Genomic DNA, 20,347 nt, shown 5'->3' with positions numbered 1-20,347 from the left:
TTTCCCACTTGTGCCGGATACCTGACCAAAGGGCTGCGACCTGCTTGCTCTTTCTGTGGAGCTTACTGCCCATGGTGTGGCCCTGCCCACAGCTCTGCAAGCAGTGCCTATCTATATGGAAGCGAGGCTGAGCTGTTGCTGCCTCATCTCTCTTCTCCCTGCAGTCCCAAGGAGATCCACAAAGCTTGTGATTGTTAACTATAAAAATTATTAGAATAAACAAAGATGTTTATAAGTTATAAAAATCTTCTTTGTATTATTCTAATAATTTTTACTGTACATCAAATCTCAGGAGTACATAGTTTCCTACCCCCCCCCCATTCCTGCGGGAGACTACCGGATCAGTGAGGAGTCTCCCGCTGACCCGGATAGTTAAATAAACCCCCCGGATTCCGCTTTACCCTGTTAGGTGTCTAGACTGCGCATGCGCAAGTCCGGACGGGATGGGCGGGGCTTGGATGTAAAGACGTCACCACATGCGACATTGGGATTGTTTACTTTAGATAGAGTCCTCCTCCGGCCACCGCGCTACCCAATGCCGCCGCCGGACATTCTGTCCCAGCTCCTGCACTCACTAGATACGGGATCTGTACTGTGCAGCGAGGGGAGCAGCAGAGACTGCTAGACTCTCGCAGCTGTTTGCCAGAATGGGCTGATGAGGACACATTGCAGTCCTGCTCAGGTAATAAGTAGGCAGCAGCTTGCGCTGACCTTAGCTACTAAGGGACAGATCTTTCACTGCATGAGATATTTGATACATCCTTGTGATAAATTCAAATATCGCAATGTGAATTTGGGCGATGATATCACAACCCATCTGCACATCTGCATCTTAGATACAAATTGTGATAGAGACCATGCTCTTTTTAATATCAGGCTTAAACACGATCAGAAGCATCAGGTTTTACAACCCGACACTTCATAAATAAACCCGTTTTAGAAAGAAGTATTTATGCAAATTCTCCTTTAGATTCTCATATGTATTGAGAATGAGTAACATATTTGAAATCCTGAATGTGACAAATTCCTGGTGTGAACATTTTCTCGTTGTTTGTGGTTGATTGATTGGAGATATTCATAGTATAAGGTACTTTAAGATAATCTTTTCCTTTCATCCCACTTGTATTGCATTTTTCCTACGATTTCCAGATGAAAGACGTTAAGGAAATGGAGAAAGGGAGGCCTAATTAAGGGGTAGCTGGCATCTGCAATATCCCAGTGAAACGCTAGGGGGACGGCTGTAATTGTTGCTAAAACATTATTTCCAGCTGTTGTAGACTTCAGATAGCTGCACATACAGAGACAGCAGGAGCAGCAAAGCTATTAGTATGCTCGGTGCGGGGAGCACAGCAGCCTGAATTCCTGCTGTTAGCGTTCTCTTGTACTTATATTATGTACATTCCTCATCATGTGGGCTAATACAATCCGGCGATGACTTGAAACCAAATATGAATCCTTGGCTGGTACTGGCGCTTGCATTTTGAATCGGAACAGTTCCGTGGCAGTGACTACTGTACCACATTGGATTACAAAGTGTGCTGTTATCTTGTCGCCTCAGCCAATAAATCGTGCGGGTGGGCATCATAAACAAAATCAGAAAAGTTTTCTTTAAGAAAGCAAAATCGTTCAGGAGTGAAATAAACACCGATCATGGGAAAACTTCACTCCAAGCACGGTAAGAGGAGCACTGTAGGAGTCAGTCACATAGAAACGATGTCATTGATCTGTATGACCTTATATGTAGCATCTTACAGTAGCCACCCAGTCACTATATAAACGCTTTCTCTTTTATTTTTTATTTATACCGACCGCTTGGCACCTGGCAGCAAGCAACAGGAGGGAAAACCCTGAAGGTGAGAGACAAATCATTGCATTTACTATCTACTGAAGGGGGGAAGGGGGTGGCAGTATAGATCGGACCTGGGAATTTGGAAATGTTACTGCAGAGCAATACTTACAGAGCACCTACTGATGGATGCAGAATAATTCATCCAGATGTGATAGATCATGGACTTTAACCAATGTTGTGCCAGATGTGTTGCATTGTGTACATTCTAGGAGTGTGCTGCACCAGTACGTGTGAACTCATTTTGACAAATAACATTTGCTGTCAAACTAAAGGTTGTTTGTTCCACAAATGGACCCTCCCTTCCCCCCCTTAAAAGATCGTTCTTTAAAAAAACTGAAGTAGGTCATGCAGTACACAGGATTTCTTCAGTTGCTGACACAATGTATGTTGCACAGACATGGATTTGTGGTCATGCTAAGGGTAACGGATCAGTGCAGGGTGTTTATGTTGGAAGACGGTGGAGAGAAATCCAGGGAAGAGACTCCCTCTCTCTGCACTCTGGAACTTTTCTCCCAGCCTTATTCTGAGGAATGATTGATGACCATGACAGGCCGCTTTGATCATTAGCACACAACAAAGTCTTCAATCTCTGAACTTTCCACGACTTGCAATTATAATGTTATGACAGTAATACATACTGACTTCAACAGTTTGAAGGGATTGTGGCATTAAATTCTGTGTTGGGTTTTAATGGGGGTTGTGAAGTTAATCCCACTTGTCTTTGTGAATCCTTGTACCATTTGTCAGGTTTTCTCATATTCCTGCTTTCTGTGATGCAGGAGACAGCTTTGTGGTGAATGCTTACATCAATCGCAAGGGATTTGAGGGCTGTGAGCGTTTTAATGAATTGGAAAGCAAGTTAAAGGACAGGCAAGAGGTATGTCTTAATGTTTTTTTCTGTGCATTGCTATTCAATATGCCTTATAATACTGTATGTGTTTGTATATGTTTGTGCTGTGCATAAATACATCTTATTACCGACTTAACAGTATTTCTGTGACTTGTTTCAAATGATGTTTTGGAAAATTCATCGCAAAGTATTTTTAGAGAAAATGTGATATTCTGGGAATGTAAATATCTTGCACATCAAAGTGAATTGCCACTTAGGAACCACTGTGAGTTTAACTGCTTCTCCAAAATAGACCTCAGTGATTTATGGAAACATGGTCATTTGGAAGGTCAATAGGTTTATTCAGGGAGAGAAAAAAAGTTAAAGTCTGTGTGTCAACAACTTCCAGGTTTGTTGTAGTTTTGGAAATAGAAATAATGGCTGACTAAATTTACACAGTATCTTGTCTTTCCCAAGAGTAATGCCGGGATACACTATACAATTATCGGGGTGATCTGCCTGATATCAGTGGATCCCCCAATAATTGCACTGTGTGCGGGCGACCAATGGTAAAATATCCATCGGTAGGGCATGCCGGATTGTCCAGCATGCCCGTCCGATGTAATATTTTGTATGTTAAATGTCGGCCGCATCGGGCAGTGTATGCCCAGCCGCGGCCGACAGACAGACATTTGCCCTGTTCCTTCCCATGGAAGGAACTGGGAAATGTCTCCTCCCTGGGGGCAGAGCGCACATATCAGGGCCAGTACACTCTTTCTGGTCTCCAGCCTCCAGAGCCTGCCTACTTCACCATTTAATTGGATGGTCCGGGGGCTCATTGATACAACAAATCACTCCATTTTGGCCCTGCCCCACCACAGTACAATGCCAGAAAGATGTACAGTATCCCATATATAATCAAATGTCAGCACTTACTAAAGTTGTTCTGTATAGGAATTTGAGTATATTTTTGTGTGATATGTTTTATAATATAGTGTTTCTAACCTTTAGTTTTATATTTGTATACTGTATATTTATGTTTTTAAATTGAGAAAAATGTGTGAACATTCTCATATATTTAATGTACAACATTGCATTGTGATGCCAGGCAACATGTTCAATTTCCAGTTTGGCTGAAATGGATGTATCTAGTCATTTGGCACCCGTGCAAAGTTTCAGATCATGGCCTGTTGGTCCGGTCTGTTGACAGGGAATTAACATTTCCCATCACTGAGTAGTGGAGTTTGGTTAAATGAGCTTCATTGCTCAAGTAGTTGTGAAGAATCCTCACAAGATTTTGTCCCCTGTCCCCAAAAGAAAGTTTTGCTTCTTTAAAAAAATCATAATAGGATAACACTAATATATTAACAGATTTTCTATTTGTTCTAGCAGCTCTGTAATGCTTGTATTATTTTAAATGTGTGACTATAAAAACTTTTAGTATTTGTTTTGAATTAATATTTTTGACTGTAACTTATGCTGGCCATACACTATACAATTATCGGGCCGATCCTGCCGATATCCGCGGATCGCCCCGATAATTGTACTGTGTGTGGGGGCGACCAATATCAAAATATCGATCGGTCTGGCATGCCGAATCGACCAGCATGTCGGACTGATGCGATATTTGCAAGTTTGTAGTCGGCCGCATCGGGCAGTGTATGCGGTCACTGCCCGAGCGACCAACTTTTCCCCCAGTTCTCTCCATGTGCATGTACTCACCTTTCTATCCCCAGCGACTGCAGAGCTGTGCACTGAGCCGACGAACTTCCGGGTAGCCGCTGTTCACTTCCGGCGTCATAGATTAGTTGAAGTCTAGGCAGTGAGTAGATGGTAAGACAGCGCTGTTCTGAGAGCCTGCTGATTGGTTCCGGCTACTGACAGTTCCCACGTGGTGTGACTCAGCCCACGTGGGAACTGTCAGTTGCCGGAGCAAATCAGCGGGCGCTCTACAGTGAGCGCTGCCGCTGATTGGCTCACGGGACTGCAATGCCCCGTGAAGAGCCGAGAGCTGCCATTCGGGAGCTATGTGTATGTGTGACAACACACATACACATAGCTGTGTTTCGTGGATCGGGTAAGGACGTTTTTCTGTTTTTAAACACCCATGGATTACTGCGGAGACCAGCTCTGGATGTAGGTGAGTATGAAATCTTTCTTTGCAGGTCCATTTTTTTTGGGATATTCTACGTGGAGAAGGGGACAGAACATCTGGTATAGGTAAGTATGTGTGAATGGGTAGGTGTATGTAATAAACTTATACTGGGCACGGTGTGTGTGTTTTGGATTTTTTTACCTATTTATTTTACAGTGAAATTACACGTGCCGCATGTCTGCTGGCACTTGTAGTTCCACAAGTGCAAAATGGCAGGCATGCTGGCACTTGTAGTTCCACTGCAAAGTACAATAGTGCTACATTATTTGGCCCCCCTATTACCCCCATACCCACCGCTCCAGGGGTATGGGGATGAGCCCCAGGCTTCAGCGTAAGCCTGTGGTGCTCGGGAGAGGGGGGACCCTTTTTTGGGGGGTCCCCGACTCCCCCGAGATCACCGGCTTGCGCTGACCGACTTGGGGTGTAATGCTTTGGACCTGGAGCCCCGGTGATTGGGTCTCCGGGCTGTGGCATTACACCCCGGTCGGTTGGGTCTGGTGCTGGTCTTAAATATAGGGGGTACCCCAAGTCTTTTTTGCCCCCTATATTTAAAACCAGCACTAGTCCCTGCAGCCTGGTGTTGGTTTCTAAAATACGGTGGAACCCTACACATTTTGTTCCCCGTATTTTTAGAAACCACCACTGGCTGGCAAGCCTGGGGCTGGTTTGCCTTTTGGGGGGTGACCTTATGTCATTTTTTTTGTAAATTTTTGCTACTTTTTTTTACAGGTTCAACAAAAACGGGAATTTTTGGGAAATATTCTAGGGACCCCCCTAAAGATGTGTAGACATGGGGGATCACTATGGGTCCCCCATTATAACTACTGAACGAAGTCGTGGTTTATAATTGCCGCGGCAAGTGCATAAATGCGACTTTGAAGAAAGTGATGCAGAAGAGCATTTAGAATTTTTGGGGGGTGAAAATAACTATGCCCAGCAAATTTGGGGTTCTTGAAAATGGGGTCAGCATATTTTATAGTTGCTAAAGTGCAAATTCTTTTGTCCCTCCCCTGTGAGGGAACAAAAATATGACAGAGCCTGGCAGATTTTTGTTTGAAAAAATCTGTTGGTTGTGTTAAAATATCTGTCAGTGTATGGGCAAGATATCTGTTGCTTTTAAATTGGTCTGTTGGTCAGACAGATATTTTTATCTGTCAGTGTATGGGCAAGATATCTGTTGCTTTTAAATTGGTCTGTCGGTCAGACAGATATTTTTATCTGACAGTGTATGGCCAGCATTAATAATGTATTCTGATTTTTCTTTCATGGTTAGTAGTGCAACATTTATATTATTTTAATCCTTTCTTATGTCTTCAAAGCTTTATTTTACTTTAGCGTTCTCTGTACACATGTAATTAAAAGTTGCAGTCATTTACCGAACTGGCTTTGCCTTGTAAATGTGTGCAACTTTAAAAAAACGATTGAGATCAGTATGCATCCTGCACCTCCGACAGACTCGATCTCTATTACATCCCGCCCCTGGTGTTTATATAATATTACATTTTTGTGTCGATTTTTTTTTTTTTTTTTCCATTTATTGGCTTCACTAAAGCATAACCACATCAACCCTGCATGTGGGTGACATGACTGAAATACTGATATTTAACTTTCACTTATGAATAGTTGATACCAAACTGATATTTAACTTTCATTTATGAATAGATGATGATTAAACCCTTCGTTGTGTTGTACTTAGGGGTGAAGCTAGGCTTTCTGTCACACAAGGCAAAGACTCAGCTCGGTGGCCCCCTGCCCCGGTAAATCGTAGTCATCCTCTACATTTATGACTGCTATATAAAACAGATTTTATCAGTGACTGCCATATAATTAAGAGATCATCAGTGAGCAACATTTAATGCAGAGACCTATATATAATATAGAGAGCATCAATGATTGCCATATAAATGATATGAAGAGCATCAGTGACCTCCATATAATACTGAGAGCATTAGTGACTGACATATGATGCAGAGAGCATCAGTGACCACCATATAGTACAGAGATCATCTCATTGACTGCCATATAATACAGAGATCATCAGTAACTGCTATATAATATAGAGTGTGACCGCCACACAATTACTACCATCAGCTATATTGTCCCACGCCACTCCTACCTGTTGTTGTAGATCTAATTTTTTGCAGCTACACAGTGCTCAGGAAGCAGGAAGCAGCAGACGCTTGTTAGGTAGGCCCTGCCAATGCTTCTGTCAAGTGAGGAGGCGATATCATACAGAGACATTGGAAATAAGGTCCATGCAGCCTATTGCCTCAGTGCTCAGCCTCTGGTAGGGGATAACCATATGCTGACTGCTCTCTCTGTTCACCCCTGCTTCCCGGGATAACAGTTGCAAATCTATATACAAAGAACAAATAATAGAAAAACCAGCACTTTAAACAAAGGTGCAGCACAAAAAATGCTAAAAATGGTCACTATCACTTTCGTATTTTTACACAGTTTATACAATAAAGTACTTGCGGTCTTCACGCTCCCTGGGGTATTTTTTTCAATTTTGTACAATTAACGTCCACGACTGCTTTAAATGTCCATAAGATGGGATATTTAATTTCCCAAATGAAATTCAGAGATGACTGTCTTCCTGTTCCCTGATGTTATGCTCTCAATAATCCTCCATTGAATGGTCATATATAAAAGAGGAAAGAATGGGGTATATATAGTAAAGTACCGTTTTATTCAGTTTAAAAGTTATATGTTTAAAACATCAACAAGAAAATGATACATAAAGCCAGATAGTGTGGGGTACCTGTTAGCGCACCCAATTAAGCATATGTATATATACAGCAACTGCCCGGGTTCAGACGCTGGAACAGCAAATGCCGATCCGGGAGCAATAACCTCCCACAGGACTTTCTACCTACCTGTATCACCACCAACGCATTTCTGCTCGCCAGGAGACTTTCTCAAGGTGTATCCTCTAGTGTGCATGATCCCTTAATATACCCCAACTTCCTCTGTAATTGGTTACTTATACAGGTTCCTCAATCAACCCGTTCCCTTCCTAATTCTTTCAAGTGAAGTGCACTAAAATATCCTATGTCTTTTAGATCATATATAATAATAATCCTTGCTGCAAAATTCTATCTTAAAAATACCTTTAAATGATGAAAAAGCAGCACTTCCTTATGCGTTCCACTCGTGGAAAGCATGGCGCTTCCGGTTTGCATCATCATTCACTGCCCGCAAACCTGGAATCATACCAAATACCATATTCTTCTTAAAGGGAAAAATAAATAGGTTTAAAGTGTGTCTGTGCTTCCTGTGATATTTCATGTAACAGTACAATAAATTATGTTAAATAATGGAGTGACTCTATTACATATATAGGGAGATAACACTTGATAAAATATAAATATATAAATCCACATGAGTCTCATAAATATATAAAAAGGATGATAAAATCTAAAAATGTATATTATAAAATTCATAAAAACCATTTAAGTTCAAACTCAATATTCAGTCCCTTAGGTACCAATTAATTAATTTCATAAATCTATCGCATTTCAGATTGTGCCAGCTGTTGTGCTATTTTTCTCTTTCTCCAATGTTGTTGAACTAGCTGTATACCTATAAAATGTTTCAGTGATCTACAATTCTTATGATGATTATCTTTAAAATGTTTCGACAAACAATGGTTTTCAAATCCATTTTTTATGTTTCTGAGATGCTTGGCCCAACGCTCTTTTAAAGGCCTTGAAGTGCGGCCTATATATTGAAGGCCGCAAGAACATTCCATCAGATAGAGACAAATTTTTTGTGTTGCAGGTAATAAAATCTGTAATGTGATAAGTTCTACCAGTAACCGTCGATGAGAAATCCTCCATTTTACTTATTTGGGTGTCCCTTTAAGTGCTGGTATAGGGTACTTGTGGTTATTGTTACTGACTGTACATGTATGTATGTGGTGGGAGCCTTTGAAGTCCGTCCTGTCCTCATGTTTGCTGGGGAGTAAAGATGCTTGGAGCAGCCACACGTGCAGTTGCGCATGTCAGAGGTCAGACTCCTCCTGACTGAGCTGCATGGGATCCTATCAGTTCAACCTACAGGATGCTGGAGGGTGACAGCTCAGGAGCGCACTCTTTCCAATATAGGAGCTCTGATCTAGAAAAGCAGAAATTGGGAGTCAGTTTTGTACAAAATAGCAAACCCTGTTTTTACTATGCTTTCTCACATTGGAGCAAAGAAGAACATATTTTACACTTACATAATATAGTGCATAGTGCACGATAAACTATTAACCAGGGACGGCTCGAGGCATATTTGACCAGTGTGGTCGAACAGGGGCGCCACTCCATAGAGGGCACACCCTTCCCAATATCCTGATTTCTGCGGGACAGTGTCACTTTTCGGGCACTGTCCCGCTGTACCACACGTGGGCCAAAGTGTCGCGTGGGAGGTTGGGTGGTACCAGACCCTGGAGTAGCTGAATGGATCCCGCACGCATCCATTCAGTGCAGGGAGAGGGCTGGGGGAAACCCAGCTAGTGACGGAGTGCTGGGCTCGCCCCTGGCCTGACATTACACGGGAGGCGTGCCATGCGGGCACATTCCCAAATAACGTAATTTAGGGGAGTGTCCTATTAGGGGGCATGGCCATTAGGGGGCGACTAAACAGGGTGCGGCTACTCCTGGAGCTGGCCCTGTTATCAATATTTTCTATTTATTATCTATAATGCAGCACTTTACATCATTTACATAAGTCCCTACCAGTGGCGGCTCTTACCTGTCGAATTGAGGGGGTGGGGCGCTAAGTACTGTGAGGTGCAAAACAAGAGCTAAAAAAGCTTCTGGGAACTGCACTGGCAAATTAGGGAGCAAATAAAGGCTAGCAGAATAGCAGGGAAGTGGCTTCCCATTTGAAGCATTTCCTGCTAATCACATTCCGTACTGGGAAGCCCTTTAGGAGACCACACCTACCCCTTGGGTTATCAGATTTTTACTAGTAATAGCAGCCACTGGTTTCTACCAAAAATGAACTTATGATTTATATTCCCTATACACGTGAAAGGTTTCGTTTTGTCAAATCCTAATTAACCTAGCCATATGTTTTGGTAGTGTGGAGGAGACCCATAAGGGGAAAACTTAAAATGCCATACAAATATGACCCTAGTCAGAATCACACCCATGATCCCAAGCACTGTGACACAGCTTTGCTAACCACTACTATATAAACAATCTCACACATGAGCAGTTCTCTAATTCATGAGAAGGATGTTTGAAAACATCAGTTCATTTATTCAGCACAAGTAACTGCAATAACAAGAAAAGTTGAAGCTTTGAAGCAAAGCATTCTGTACTGGGAGGGATGGAAACATGTTTGAGGGTCTGGAAATCTGCATGAAATTTTACTGCACTTTTCATGATTGCATATTTATAAAGTTGTATAAAAATCCATATCATGGCTTACCTCACTATATATTATATACAGTGCATTTTTACAGCAGGAACACGTTCCTGAACCTCTTATTAACTATGACATAATGTCCTGAGCCAAAATTTATATTCCATAAAATAAGTTTTGCTTTGAAGGCCCTTCTGAGTGCCATCTTTTCTAAATACTAATATATATATATATATATATCTCCACCCCCACCCCCACCTCAAACCTCAAAGGCAACACATCTTCCTGTACCCAGGAAGGCTCCTGCCAAATGTCATACCAGATGCACTCACTCTAAAAAGGAGGTAGCAACTTTAGGATGTGATGAGAAAAAATTTGCAGATTAACCCTACGGTGCACCGTGCTATATATATATATATATATATATATATATATATATATATATATATATATATACTGTATGTGTGTGTGTGTACAGTCAGGTGCATAAATATTGGGACATTGACAGAATTTTCATATTTTGGCCTCTATTCACCACCTCAATTGCTTTGAAATGAAACAAACAAGATGTGCTTTAACTGCAGACTTTCAGATTTAATTTGAGGGTAATTACATCCAAATCAGGTGAACGGTGTAGGAATTACAACGGTTTCTATACCGCCCACTTTTTAAGGGGCCAAAAGTAATGGGACTATCAACTCAAAAGCTATTTCATGGACAGGTGTGGGCCATTCCCTTGTTATTTCATTATCAATTAAGCAGGTAAAAGGTCTGGAGTTGATTCTAGGTGTGACATTTGCATTTGGAATCAGTTGCTGTCGACACTCAATATGAGATCCAAAGAGCTGTCACTATCAGTGAAGCAAGCCATCATTAGGCTGAAAAATTAAAACAAACCCATTAGAGAGATAGCAAAAACATTAGGTGTGGCCAAATCAACTGTTTGGAACATTCTTAAAGAGAAACGCATCGGAGAGCTCAGCAACACCAAAAGACCTGGAAGACCACGGAAAACAACTGTGGTGGGTGACAGAAGAATTATTTCCCTGGTGAAGAAAAACCCCTTCACAACAGTTGACCAAATCAAGAACACTCTCCAGGAGGTAGGTGTATATGTGTCAACGTCAACAATCAAGAGAAGACTTCACAAGAGTGAATATAGAGGGTTCACCACAAAATTTAAACCATTGGTGAACCTCAAAAAAAGGAAGACCAGATTAGAGTTTGCCAAACAACATCTAAAAAAGCCATTACAGTTCTGGAACAACATCATATGGACAGATGAGGCAAAGATCAACTTGTACCAGAGTGATGGGAAGAGAAGAGTATGGAGAAGGAAAGGAACTGCTCATGATCCAAAACATACCACTTCATCAGTGAAGCGTGGTGGTGGTAGTGTCATGGCGTGGGCATGTATGGCTGCCAATGGAACTGGTTCCCTTGTATTTATTGATGATGTGACTGCTGACAAAAGCAGCAGAATTAATTCTGAAGTGTTTCGGGCAATATTATATGCTCATATTCAGTCAAATGCTTCAGAACTCGTTGGACGGCGCTTCACAGTGCAGATGGACAATGACCCGAAGCATACTGCAAAAGCAACCAAAGAGTTTTTTAAGGCTAAAAAGTGGAATGTTATGCAATGGCCAAGTCAATACCCTGACCTGAATCCGATTGAGCATGCATTTCACTTGATGAAGACAAAACTGAAGGGAAAATGCCCCAAGAACAAGCAGGAACTGAAGACATTTGCAGTAGAGGCATGGCAGAGCATCACCAGGGATGAAACCCAGCGTCTGGTGATGTCTATGCGTTCCACACTTCAGGCTGTAATTGTCTGCAAAGGATTTGCAACAAAGTATTAAAAAATGAAAGTTTGATTTAGGATAGTTTAGTTTGTCCCACTACTTTTGGCCCCTTAAAAAGTGGGAGGCACATATAGAAGCCGTTGTAATTCCTACACCGTTCACCTGATTTGGATGTAATTACCCTCAAATTAAGTCTGAAAGTCTGCAGTTAAAGCACATCTTAGTTTCATTTCAAAGCCATTGTGGTGGTGAATAGAGGCCAAAATATGAAAATTCTGTCAATGTCCCAATATTTATGTACCTGACTGTGTGTGTGTGTGTGTGTGTGTATGTATGTATGTGTATGTATGTATATATATATATATATATATATATATATATATATACATATACACCCTGCAGTGACAGAAGTCATGGGATAGTTGACTAGTGCAGCAACTTGATGTGGCATTGATTTCACAAGTGGACGGGAGACCTCTGGAGAGATGTTGACCCATGCCATCTGGATAGCTTCCCACAGCTCCCTGATATTTGTAGATGCAGGATCTTGGGTGCGAACTAACCCCTCCAACACATCCTATAAATGCTCGATTGGGTTCATGTTGGCGAACGTGGTGGCCACACCATTCGTCGGATTCTTCAAAATGCTCCTTGAACCAATTCTATACAACTTGGGACCGATGACACGGTGCATTATCCTGCTGGAATATTCCATCGTTTTGGGGGTATATGAAGTCCATGAAGGGCTGCAAATGGTCATCCAGCAAGGCAACATAGCGATTACCAGTTAATGACATGTTCAGGTGGACCAGTGGACCCAACCCATGCCATGTGAACACACTCCACACCATTATGGAACCACCACCAGCCTGCATGGGGCCTTGCTGACAATTGGGGTCCATGGCATCTTGGGGTCTGCACCACACCCAAATCCTACCATCAGCCCAAAACAACTGGAGCCGTGACTCATCGAACCATGCCACATTTTGTCAGTCCTCCAGGTTCCAATTAGCATCGTCACAAGCCCAGGTGAGGCGGTGTTTTTCTGGTGTCGTAGTGTTAACAGGGGCACTCTGGTGGGTCTTCTGCTCTCGCCTATAGGTACAGTAGTAGGGTGCTTCCTTCAAAATATTCCAGAGAAAAACAAAAAAAACATCCATCCAGCACATCCACATGTTCTCCAAGAAAAAGAGGGCATTCATCAATCCAGTATGCTGTATGTGGAAAATAAAAATAATAAAAATAAAATAAAAACTTTTCCCAGCACATTGATAGAGTATATTCACTTTAGTCAAACAAGACTGATTTGTAAAAAAAAAATATGTAACATAATGAGGATTTGGAATTAAACAGCTAAACACGTCTCTATTTATGTATCTTGTTTGTGTTTCCCATGAAACATTTAATGAGTATTTTGTAATCATTTTGCAGATAAAAATGGTATGGTTCAGCAGCTGGTATTACACAGGACATCATTACTCAGGGGGAAGAAAGAGGGCTCAAATTCTCTCTTGAAAGCTCTTTGAAGTTTATTTGAAGCAGATGGGAAATCCAATTAGGCAACTTTAGCTTCATTTGTCCTCCACCCTCTTTTTAGCTAAAATTGCAATAAAACTCTTACTGCCAAAAAACATACATGTGGAGTTAGTTTCATTTTTTTTGTTGTTGTTGTTACTTGCAGCCCTCACATCTATTAAAATATCTACAAAAAAAAAACCTTCAGAATTCCAAAAGGAGAAAATTATTATACAGTGAATCTACATATATAGTATGTGAAAACAGATTAACCTATGAACTAAAAAATTGTAAAATAAATTGATTACTATCAATGCTACATTCTTGCTTGCTTCATTCCTGTTGTTAAACGTATAGATCTGTTGTAAACTTTCTAGATTTAGGCCCTCATTCAGAGCCACTCGCTATTTGCGGTCGTTCGTTCTAAAACAAGGGGTGGCTATTTAAATGAACCGTTCGCTGTTTGCGGTCTGTTCACGCCTCTATGTCTGAACGAGCGAGCAAAACTTGCGTTCGTTTTTTGGAAAAATACGCCCCCTGGCCGCTCGCATCCTACGTCATGTCCGCTATTTATTAGATTAATCGAGTACATCGACAAGGGTATGAACTGCTCGCTATTCTTGTGGTTGGTGTTTGCTACCACAATTTTGCGAGCAGTTCTGACTCTAAAATAACCCAGTGACGTGGTCAATGACGCTGCTGTTTTAAATATGCACACCCATAAAACGCCCGTTTTGACCTTTAAGCACGCCTGCGTTCGGATTTCCACTCCCCATTTTCAAGCACCTTCCCCTGTTACCACCCACATACGCCTCTTTCTGTCACTCAAAATAGCAGGCATTCGCTATTTTGCGAGCACATGAATTTCGGCCGCACTGACTGGTTAGCGCATGCGTATAACGATCCATACGCATGCGCAGTTGGGCTAACATCGCTCGGAACGAACGAGCGGCCGCTTACGAGCGGCTCTGAAACAGGCCCTTAGTTTTTACTATTTTCATTGCATTTAACAGCTATGGTGCGTACACACGTACCGATTTTAAAGAATGATTTGAACGATAATATCGTTACCGTTATCATTCAAATCGCTGATTTAAAAGGACCCCCTACCAACTTTCCAGCGATGTGCAGCCACGTATGGACGATAGCGATATTGCTCATCGGCCGTGCATGCCGGTCAAATTGCTCGATATTGAGCAAATTACTATAGGGACCTGCAAGCTATAGTTGCCCGTAAGTATGTGGTGTGCTGGGTGATCGATATCAAACACCCAGCACACCAGGGAGGGTGCATGATGATCAGCCAGCGATATCGTATCGCTGGCTGATCACTACTTGTGTACGCACCATTAGATTGCATTTCATTCTTTAATATGCTGCACAGGGCTGTAACTAGGGTAGTGTGACCTGTGCCATGGCACACGGCACCAGAGGGCAGGGGGCACTGTTTAGGCCTGCCAATTTTGCTGTTTATTATCATTCTCTCTTGTAGCTTCCTATTATTTTATCCCCAGCATCTCCTGGCCTCTCCTATCTCTTCCCTGGCCCTTCCCCATGAAGCCATGGCCCTTTTTCAGGTGCACGATCTTATGAGTCTAGTTACGGCTCTGATGCTGCATGTATTAGTATTGTTAGTAAAATTGTGTTGTAAAATCTGTTTAAATTATTTGTCTAATAATCTTTCCTTGTTACAAAAAAAATGTTGTAAAAGTGGTTTGTTTGTGTTGTATTTTTATCTGTAAAAAAACATTACCAGGCCTAGAAGCAGCTACATTAAATCCAAATATTTCAGGATCAAAGAATATCAATCTTTGCAACCACCCAGTGCTGTAACTTTGCCATGCAGTGGTTATATGCACATGAATGGAACTCTGTGAGATGCTGAAAAAGGAAACATGTGTTCTTGGTGCATGCTATAATGATTGTGTTTTTCTATTATAATGGGATCTGTTTAATGTCAGAAAAATGTGAATGTAATGATTCAGGTCTAGAGACATCTGATAGCTGTTTAAACTTTGTAATTTCTGGGGAGAAACTGAAACTGTGATTTTTTTTAAAAAAAATTTATGGATTTTTTTACATTTGACAGATGCCTATTTGTCATAGAAACGTATCATAAGAACAAATTACAGATGTATAATAAGTATGTACGTCCAACATGTTTAGTGTTTATTTACATTTTGAAATACAATAAAAAGACAAGGAAAGCAGCAATTTTTAATGCAGATACTTTATCTACTCCATAGTCTATTTTTCACTTTTGTTTTGTAATTCCCCTTTTCCACTGACTTGAAAATCCCGTGTTTCAACAAGCGGAAATTTTTTTTCAGTGGAAATGGCTACGAGTGAGCCGCAGGGTAAACGATTAACCCGGAGATGATCTTCAAGCTCCGGCACTGCACCCGCGTGCGGTGTGAATGGCGCCAATCTGGGAATTATCTCTGTGGAAAAGGGTTCTGTCCCGGGTCTGACACAGTTTGGAAGTGTGTTCCAAATCCAGGGTCAGACCCGGACTTTGGTGGAAAAGTGGTATAAGTTCACGAAGTTGGGCTCCAGTTTTTAAACAGAAAGCAGGGTGCTTTTACAATGCATGTCACTTATTATACTTAAAACCAAACATATTATTTTGTTTCCTGTGGTATGGAAGCATATTATGGGGTCCAGGTGGTAGATTTAGTAAACGTTGGTTTATCAAAACCGCCAATCATTGGCGGCTTTGAGGATTGTTTTAAAACGGCTACAGGAATCAATGCTAAACAAAGCTTGTTTAGCATTGATTCCTGTTTTAAAATTATTTATTTATTTATACAGCGCACACTTATTCTGCAGCGCTTTACAGAGAATATTTTGCCCATTCACATCAGTCCCTGCCCCAGTGGACCCCACAATCTATATTCCCTACCACATGTAGACACACATACCCACTAGGGTTAATTTTTTTTTTTTTTTGGTGCGGGCCAATTAACCTACCAGTATATTTTTGGTGTGTGGGAGGAAACCAGAGCACACGGAGGAATCCCACACAAGCACAGGGAGAGGATACAAACTCCACACAGTTAGAGCCATAGTGGAATTGAACCCATGACCTCAGAGCTATGAGGCAGTAATGCTAACCATTACACCATCTGTGCTGCCCCAAAATGATTGGCGGCTTTGATACATTTTCATTTAGTATTTAGGTGTATAAAGATGATGTATCCTAAAAATGGAGACTACTAACTTAAGGACCATTTCAATCAAAAGCCATGTGGTAGTGGTGCAGGTGATGTGTCCTATGGTCAGTGTGTGTACTCTGACTACAGCACCCAACCTTTTATATTTTACTTTGCACTACCATACAGCCTACCTATGTACTGTACATCACCCATACATTGCTCTGTAACATGTGATGGAACTTCCCATTTAATTGAATTTCCCACTTTTTAAATTTTATTTTACTGGTGTCAGAGCAGATTTTTGTTATCAATCTAAGCAGGAGGGAGGCAGTGATGACTAGTGTAAGTGTGAGTAGGGCTGCATATGAGAGGGACAGTATTAAGGAATGGTGAATTGAATAGAGGTAACTATGAAGGCCGATAACCAGCAGAGTAGGTATCCGTAGCTCATGACAAACTGATGCAGGAAGATTTGTGTAGTTAATATTATAATTTTTTTTATTGTCCTTCATTTATAAATTGATGACATAGTAAGACAGGCAATAGAGATGACTCTGCGTACAAGTTTACAATATCAGAGATGTCCTGAATACTTGATACAAAAGGTAGAGGAATAACAATTTTAGCTGGTAATGGGGAAGGGGAGGTGTGCATGCCTGTGTCTACTGTAAAGCAGCCACGTTATCGCCCAGCAATAATAAATCCGCCTTTGGCAACTGACAGTACTGTGCAGCTCCTGTTGGTGGTATAAATGGAATACGGTGAGGCAGTACTAGGCAGAGACATTAAAGGGTCTGTTTACTAATCCTTGGATGGCGATAAAGTGGACGGAGATAAATGACCAGCCAACCAGCTCCTGTCATTTTTCAAAAACAGCCTGTGACATGGCAGTTAGGAGCTGATTAGCTTGTACTTTATCTACGTTCATTTTATCTCCATCCAAGGCTTAGTAAATAGACCCTAAAATACTGTAGAAAACCGTAAATTAGTCAAATGCTGGCAACCATGATATAATAAATTACTGCATTGTTTGCAGCCTCAAGAAACCCTGTAGGGATGCCCGAAAGGTAGAGTAGCAGCTTCCACTGGAAGCTGCTCTGCTGATCGCAGTCCGGACTGGCAGTCCCAGGGGGAGGAGACATCTGCTCCTGGGGCTGCCTGTCTTCAGCGTGACTGGCAGGTGGCACTTCCAATGGGAAGCCACCTCCAGTCACAGTGAAGCTGCACTAGCTCACTGAAGTGGCGGATTTTACTGGGGTGGCTGCAGCCTCGCAGCCCCTAGGTAAGATCCACCACTGGTCAGGAGGCGTCTTTTCTTCCCATACACCACCTGCTGCATTACCATATTTTCACTTCGCTGCTGCGTCCAAAGACGCAGCAATGATGTGAACTGCGTCCATCTCTGAATCAGGCCCAATATGTAGTGTAACACGGAGTATTGAAATGAGGACTCCAGACAGGCAGGTACTTGGTAAAGCACTGTCTTTTTAATGGTAGCAGACACTGCACCTTAGCATACGTGAGCATAGGCCTGGACACACACAGGCACATAACAGATAATAAGCAAATAACATAAAAGTAAATGTCTCAGCACTCTTTTTGCTAATGTCTGTGGACCCTCCAGGTCCTGGTACCCTAATGCTAACCACCCCACCCTAGCCAGTTTGTTCGGCACCAGGAGCAATGAGCAACAGGTATGTGAGATTTTTAAACCCTCCCTGTGCTGTTGACTTCCTGCTGGCTCTGGGCGACCTGGAAAACAAGGAGTTCCATATCTCCACTTTGACCTGTACAGCCCAGAAAACCTGGTATTCCAAACTTCTATTGTAACTGCAGATTGTGCAGGTCATGTTTTCCTCTCCCTTGAAGGGAGCTGATCCCACCAGAATGTGGGCAATTCAGGTGAGAGAGAACCCCCCCTCACCACACATCCCTCCCCCTTTCGCTTTTCCAAACTTGGGGACACACAATTTTTCTTTCGCGACAGCCTCGACCTCTGAACTACCTTTCCAGGCGTGTCTTCTTCATATCCCCTGAACATGGTGTGTTCTGGCAGAAGAGCAACCATCCTTCTTTTCTTGCGGACACTGGGTTCTGCTATTTTCTGTTGCCCCGCAGACAAAGTATCCCTAAAAGAGCCAATGCGACATCCTAGCAGTCTAGTGAGAAGTACAGGGACCGAACTTTCTTCTTGCCAGATAGCTTGTCGCCGTGCCTCAGGAATGCTATATGGTCACTGCTGTACGCTCACTCCTTCAGGTGTATTTATCTCTATTAACACAGTGCACCCTGGCAGGGAAGAAAACACATCCTGATTTTTGCAAACTAAGGCTTCTGCTTCTTTTCAACGTTTTGCTGACAAGGTGTCCACCAGTGGAACATCTGTAGGACCAGGCGAATTAGAGCAGCCCCAGGAACCTGAGGGGTGGCAGTTTCCAGCACATCCATGGGAATATCTGTATTGGGTATGACATCTCTGCCAATATTTTTGTCTGGCCGTAACCAGGAAAAGTGTTGCAGATTTCTTTCCTCAGACATTAATTCCGCAGAGGCTCCCTCTCCAAAGAGGACTGGCCATGCTTTTCCATTCTTCTCCCTTTTCTGAGGTAGGGTCTTGGAGACTTTACATTGGCGTTGTCTCATTGGTTCCTTTAAGAGCTCAACAAATCCTGGAAAATTGCACCCTATATGATAGGATAGGGGAGCTTAGGACCAACTGCGGTGACCACCTCATAAGCGCGCCCTTTTATGGTGAGGCTCACTTGCACTCGGGAAAAGTTTTCTGTGGATCCTTGAACGCAGAGTACTTCAACTAACCTTGCACCTTTTCCACTGGCCTGGGCAGGACAGCCTCTGAGATCAGGGTTAGCTCTCTCCCTGAGTCTATAATAGTTGGGAGTTTTCGGCCATTCAATAACACAGTTTCCCACATTGACGGGGTCTGGAATCCAGGGGTACCATCATGCAAAAAGCAGGGTACGTAGCACCCATACTACCAACCCCACACTCCATAGGTTCTGTTTTTTTCTGGTACAGTCCTGCCTTAAATGACCTGGCTCTCTGCACTCCTAGCAAACTACCCTGGCATCTCCAGTGGTGTTTCCTTGAGGAGGGGTGACAGTCGGAGTCATAGGCCAATGGAGTGCCATCTTAACGGGTCGCCCATTCCCTGGTGTCTTTTCTGGCATTTTTGTCATATTTCCTGCGGTCTCATACCGCTCCAACACTGTACTTAATTTCTCTCTATTTTGAGGATCAGCATGTATGACCCAGCGCTGCATATTCCGCCCTAGGGTTCTTATACACTGGTCAATAAGCACCGTCTCTACAATCTGAGCGGCAGTGCGGTCTTCTGGCTGGAGCCAACTCCGCCCCTGTCTGGCGAGTTCTGCAACCTGTTTCTGAATAGGGACCCCTGGTAATTGGGCCTATTCATGGAAGCGCTGCGCTTTCCCAGAATGAGTGAGACCTGACCTGGGCAGAATAGCACTTTTGACTAGGTCATATTTCTCTGCATCAGCAGAGGACAAATCGGCATAGGCTTTCTGAGTCTGTAAGCCCAAGTATCTGATGGCCATTTTAAATGCTGTACCACCCTCTCAAATATCAGCAAATACGCCTCTGGGTCATCTGAGGCAGGCATTTTCTTCAGATGCCCAGCACCTGTTGTGCCCATTG

The 20,347-nt window shown here is 42.5% G+C and overlaps 1 protein-coding gene across 1 annotated transcript in view; it reads left to right on the top strand.

Annotated features, from left to right (window-relative positions):
- The first annotated feature begins 1,300 nt into the window (after positions 1–1,300).
- The window catches only part of NKD2 (NKD inhibitor of Wnt signaling pathway 2), a 126,546-nt gene continuing 107,499 nt past the window's right edge, over positions 1,301–20,347 (top strand). Inside the window, exons 1-3 of the mRNA XM_088445687.1 lie at positions 1,301–1,675; positions 1,827–1,853; positions 2,629–2,726. Of these exons, the coding sequence (XP_088301813.1) occupies positions 1,651–1,675; positions 1,827–1,853; positions 2,629–2,726 (150 nt within the window). The 5' untranslated portion in view covers positions 1,301–1,650. The remainder of the gene's footprint in view (positions 1,676–1,826; positions 1,854–2,628; positions 2,727–20,347) is intronic.

Source organism: Taudactylus pleione, unplaced genomic scaffold (assembly GCF_031769625.1).
Source record: "Taudactylus pleione unplaced genomic scaffold, aTauple2 ptg000386l, whole genome shotgun sequence".
NCBI lineage: Eukaryota > Metazoa > Chordata > Amphibia > Anura > Myobatrachidae > Taudactylus > Taudactylus pleione.
Note: the sequence above shows the minus strand (reverse complement) of the source record. Positions and strands in the feature narration are given on the sequence as shown.